At 49.2% G+C, this 4,876-nt stretch overlaps 1 protein-coding gene across 1 annotated transcript; it reads right to left on the bottom strand.

Annotated features, from left to right (window-relative positions):
• Window positions 1-876: 876 nt before the first annotated feature.
• On the bottom strand, window positions 877-4,512 carry LOC144942110 (proteasome subunit beta type-5-like). Its single transcript, XM_078868807.1, has 6 exons — window positions 4,331-4,512; window positions 3,479-3,623; window positions 2,694-2,805; window positions 2,141-2,270; window positions 1,676-1,880; window positions 877-1,307 (listed from the first exon to the last, which is right to left on the bottom strand). Exons 1-6 carry the CDS (start codon window positions 4,478-4,480, stop codon window positions 1,222-1,224), a joined length of 828 nt encoding a protein of 275 aa, XP_078724933.1. The 5' UTR covers window positions 4,481-4,512; the 3' UTR covers window positions 877-1,221.
• Window positions 4,513-4,876: the final 364 nt, after the last annotated feature.

Below are 4,876 nucleotides of genomic sequence, written 5' to 3'. Positions count from 1 at the left end.
CACTTCCTAGAGCGGATAAGCGCGGGCCGGATCCGCTAGCCAATCAGACGCGAGCTCCGCGACACCACGTGGGAGCCTTTAGCCATCCCCCACGGACGAGAGTCGGCCCCGGTGCTTGTGCCGTGTAGCGAATGTAAGAGCCGGGCGCACGCCTACGGGTGCCGCGCAGCGACCAATGTCGATTGTTTAATCTGGGGGCGTGAGCACGTGGGCCCGGTGACAATGACTCGTCGGCTGGTGCATTGTTTTGACAACTGCATTCAACTTCAAAACAAAAGCAACATTTTGGCCGGATACATACCCGTCAACCGCTTACCAGTGCCCTACCTTGTTACAGACCAATTCAGACTTCATTGGTCACCCCGTGCCCTTATAGATCTCAACGTCACCCTACAAAGTCCCATCACAAGGGGGCAACAGACACAACAGATGTTTTGTTGTTGTCGTATTGAAACTACACCGAATGGACCTGAACACTCAATTTTCCTGTACAAGACTACGGATAAACCGTATGGGTTGACAGGTATTGGGATATAAAGAGATAAGTGCAAGGGTGTAGACTGCGAGACATCTGCATCTGTTATAGTAGGGGTGCGGGGTAAACTGTACGACCCAGCAGTGTGCATCACGTGTTCAGCAAAGTGCGATGTTCCTTGTACGCAGTTATAGATTACATGTTTATATGTGTCATTACGTGATTACTGTGTAAATTCAGACAGTGGACACTTTTGTAAACGTGTTATACCTCAAGCGATTTTAATAAAAGATTGATCATGATGGCAGAGGTATTCCTACAGCAGTGGCTCGACCATGGCTGACGATGAATAAAGAATATGATGAGTCGGCAATGGTGGTTGAGTGAAACGATACTGAATGACAAGTGTTGAATTGTTTATTTAGAAGTAGTTTCTTGTCAACAAAACTGGTAACTAAACAAGTGATCAAATGCCATTCTTAAATATTCAATGTTATTTGACAACGCTTAGCTATTCCATTGCTGCTCAAACTCGTGACAGAATTGTTGCTATTCCAAAAAATGGTAAGGATTAAACTTAAAAAAATGACATTCCATCGATACAACACGAGCAACCAACAGCTACAAGAACTCACAAATCGCGGAGCGTTAACCAATCTTTACACACGGACATCCCAGCCGTGAATCTGCGCGTTGTTATGCACAAGGGTGGGCTCGGAACGGGGGTCCCAACGCGCTGGTCTCCATCACTTCTGTTCACGGAACTTGTACTGCAGTTCACTGACGTCGTCTTGAGAAACCTTAATCCAGCCGGTCTGACACATGTGGTACACTGCCAGGAAAAGAGCAACCACACACAACCAGCATGTATTAGCAGTGCAATTGTAAACACAGTCCTCTCGTATGCAAAACCTATAGAAGCTACAACTCACCAACCCGCATTAACAGTCCAAATGAGAAAACGGATATTCATGTCTGAAACTATATATATTTACATATATGTCATATACATATATATTTCTGTTCAATCATTAATAGTGGTGGGTTTTCTTGATTTATGTTCATGCATCGCTTCAAATGCAGTCCTTAACACCATATGTGATTAAGAACACATCTCTATTACATTATTCATCTACATTACTTTGCACTGTGCTTAATACAATTCTTGATTATGTGTAAGCAATAAAGTGGGGCCCTTACGGTTTACGACGCCACCAGAATAGGCATCACGGTGAGTGGCGCTAGCGATGGCACGCCGACCCAGGTCGTAGGCCTCTTCCTTGGACAGGTCCTCGCGGTAACCGCTGTCCAGAACACCAAAGGCGTATGGCGAGCCAGAGCCCACCGCAAACATCGAGCCTGGCAGGCGCATACCCTCATCGTCCACGTAGTACAGACCCGGACCCTGCATTGACACACATTCAACATTAATTTATGTTGAACTTCTTTCGCTCTGTACGTAGCCAACCATGCTCATCGGAGGTGCGGGGAAAGGACAACAAACTAAACAGAAAAAGCAGTTCTTATTAACTGTTTTCATTTCTTGAGACACCTTTTTTAATCAGACTGCAAAAAAATCAACAAGAAATTCCAGCTTCATTGCTGGCTTTCAAGTGATCGCATCTATGCCCGCTGAAAACACTGGAATCACAATGTGTGTCTCACCTTCTTGTCCCAGCCACAGATCATGGTGCCCATGGAGAGGCCCATGCCTTTGTACTGGTAAACCATGTTTGCCAGCAGCTTGGAAGCAGCTGCCACAGAGATGCGCTCCTTGTTCCTTAACTCGTAGATCCTAAAAGGGGACGAATAAAACATATTAAACACTTTATCCCTTTAAAAAGAGACAGCTGGTCTCAGCGGCCTCTTACCTGTTTATATATATGAAGAAAATGTTTTATATACATCTCCCACATCAGATGGAGTAATAGGATTGTAGTAAGCACACTTTGCTTTAAATCAAGCCACCTGGGTTTGAGTCATCACCACAGCTAACATATCTGAATTGGTTATGGATCCCATTTTTCACCAACCTGCAATGACCAGTGTGTTAAAGTATGATCAAACAACCCGTTCGACCAACATCGCTTGGGAAGGCCTTCATCCAGCAGTCGATTGACAAAAGGATATAATCATTATATTCCACACAATTAAACCTAATTACTACTTGAAACGATGAAGGTAGTTTGACTGTCAATTATGATGAACACAAACCCACCTGCACTGCTTGGCAAGGACTCGCTCCCAGTACATGCAGTCAGCTGCTCCTCCAGCCATGGTGCCCAAGAGGTATGGATTAATCTCAATCACCTTCTTCACAGTCTGTGAAGCTGGGACGAGGAGGCACGGTCAGTGTTTTACAAAGATACATACATATAATGCATTTCACTTTCATTTTAAATTATATGCTAGTTATTAGTTGGATAATCAATATGGATAAGAAATTATACAGCCTCCAAAAAATATATTCTGCTCACATCCAAGATACACATCTATTATATATTTTCAAACAATTCAAGCATCCGTGAATTGAAAATGTAGTATGCTTATTAAATACGTGTAATATCTTCCCATATATCTGCTGTTTTGTGTGCATTGGGCGCTTTCAGATGCGCTTCTGCAGGAGTCTGGAAAGGTCTTCCTTCTGATATAAGGAAGCCACCGGAGCTATGCACTTTTAAATCATCATCTAGATTGACAAACTCATTTCTTTGAACTGCTTGTTGTTAAGTTTGTTGTCCTTCCCCCGCACCTCTGATCAGCATGGTCGGCTACGTACGGTGTGAAAGAAGTTCAAAATACATCAACAGTTCTCAGATATGAAAGTTGCTGGTATTTATTTTTATACCAATACAAAAGCAGTGGCAATGTGAAGAAAGCTAACTAACACTCCATTTTTTTCGGAATATCCAAAAAGGGAACCCGAGTACACGATCACGTCTTTATAGGGGTTATACCATGTCAGAAATATAACCCAGAGCGCCCCGGTGAATGAGCCCTCACCGATGTAGGAGCCCGCGGTGGCTCGCGAGTCGACGGCCACGATGACCCCGTGCTGGAACTTGAAGGCCAGGGTGGTGGTGCCGTGCTGGAACTGAATCTTCACGTCGCTCTCGCCCGACGCGAAGGGCCGCAAGAATTCCACCGGCTGTAAACACGGGGACAGGGTCAAAACGATGTATGCGCAGTCCAGAGGAAAAACATACATACTGTCCACAAAGTACAGAAACTTTCAGATCATTGACAGTCAAGACTCATGCAGAGTCCACGGACAAATGCAAACCAACAAACACCCTGTCCAGAGAAATAGGCAGCCCAGAAAGACATAATATAATTAACAGATAGAACCATTGTCCACGGGCAACTTACACGGTCCACAGAAAATTCAAAACCCAGAGACAGACACACAGCACACAAAGAGTCCAGAGAGAGACGCGCGGCCCAAAGATACCGAGTCCGGACACAGTCTCCACAGCTCGGAGACAGCCACTGAGGGTTCAAGCCACACGCCATGAGGAGGAGGCCACGTTGTGGAGAAGCCGGCAGCAGCAGCAGCACGGCCGAGCCGCACGGGCCCCAGCAGCAGACACAGCGGCCTGCTCAGAGCAGGACTATCCCAACAGAGGCCCCACCGATCTCCCGCACGTTAACTACAAGTCGTTAACTCGTAACAAATACACATTTGCCACATGTTACTCCCCCCCCCGCCCCGCACAAATATCCACACTCGAGCTGCTGCAGCTAAGACACTGGGCGGCAAGAGATTCCCACCGCTCGTCACGCCACGCCGGCCGGGCCTCATCGGCCAGGCCCCAGGTTCCCCTCGCCCGCCCGCGTCGCGTCGCGGGGACTCACGTCCTCCCCGGGCGGCATGGCGAAGCGCGGCTCCGAGAAGCAGCCCATGTCGAGCTCGTGGAGCTGCGTGCCACGATCTCCGCCGCGGGCCCCGAGGCCCGGCAGGCTTTCTGCACACTCACGGTAGCCGCACACGTCTGCCAGCGCCATGACTACAGCAGTGAGTGGTGGTGGTGGGGGCGGGGGGCTGACGAGGCCGACTGCCCGGCGTGACCGCGAGGGGGCGCGTGCCTGGGCCCGACGTGGCCACGGGGGGGGGCGGGGTGCAGGGACAGCGGCCACCAGGGACCACTCCGAAGGCCACCAGGGGCCGCACTGAAGGCTACCAGGGACCACTCCGAAGGCCACCAGGGGCCGCACTGAAGGCCACCAGGGACCAGTCCGAAGGCCACCAGGGGCTACACTGAAGGCCACCAGGGGCCACACTGAAGGCCACCAGGGGCCACACTGAAGGCCACCAGGGACCACTCCGAAGGCCACCAGGGGCCGCACTGAAGGTTACCAGGGGCCACACTGAAGGCCACCAGGGCCGCACTAAAGGCCACC

Source organism: Lampetra fluviatilis, chromosome 26 (genome assembly GCF_964198595.1).
Source record: "Lampetra fluviatilis chromosome 26, kcLamFluv1.1, whole genome shotgun sequence".
NCBI classification, from domain to species: Eukaryota; Metazoa; Chordata; class Hyperoartia; order Petromyzontiformes; family Petromyzontidae; genus Lampetra; species Lampetra fluviatilis.
The sequence above is the reverse complement of the archived record's forward strand: the minus strand, read 5'-3'. Positions and strand labels throughout refer to the sequence as shown.

Bases quoted from the DNA above. Each gene is read 5' to 3' on its own strand.
- LOC144942110 (XM_078868807.1), bottom strand. From the start codon at position 4,480: ATGGCGCTGGCAGACGTGTGCGGCTACCGTGAGTGTGCAGAAAGCCTG. The intron at 3,624-4,330 runs GTGAGTCCCCGC...CCGTGTTTACAG, and splicing joins CCATGCCGCCCGGGGAGGAC to CCGGTGGAATTCTTGCGGCC. The intron at 1,881-2,140 runs GTGAGACACACA...GTGTCAATGCAG, and splicing joins TCTGTGGCTGGGACAAGAAG to GGTCCGGGTCTGTACTACGT.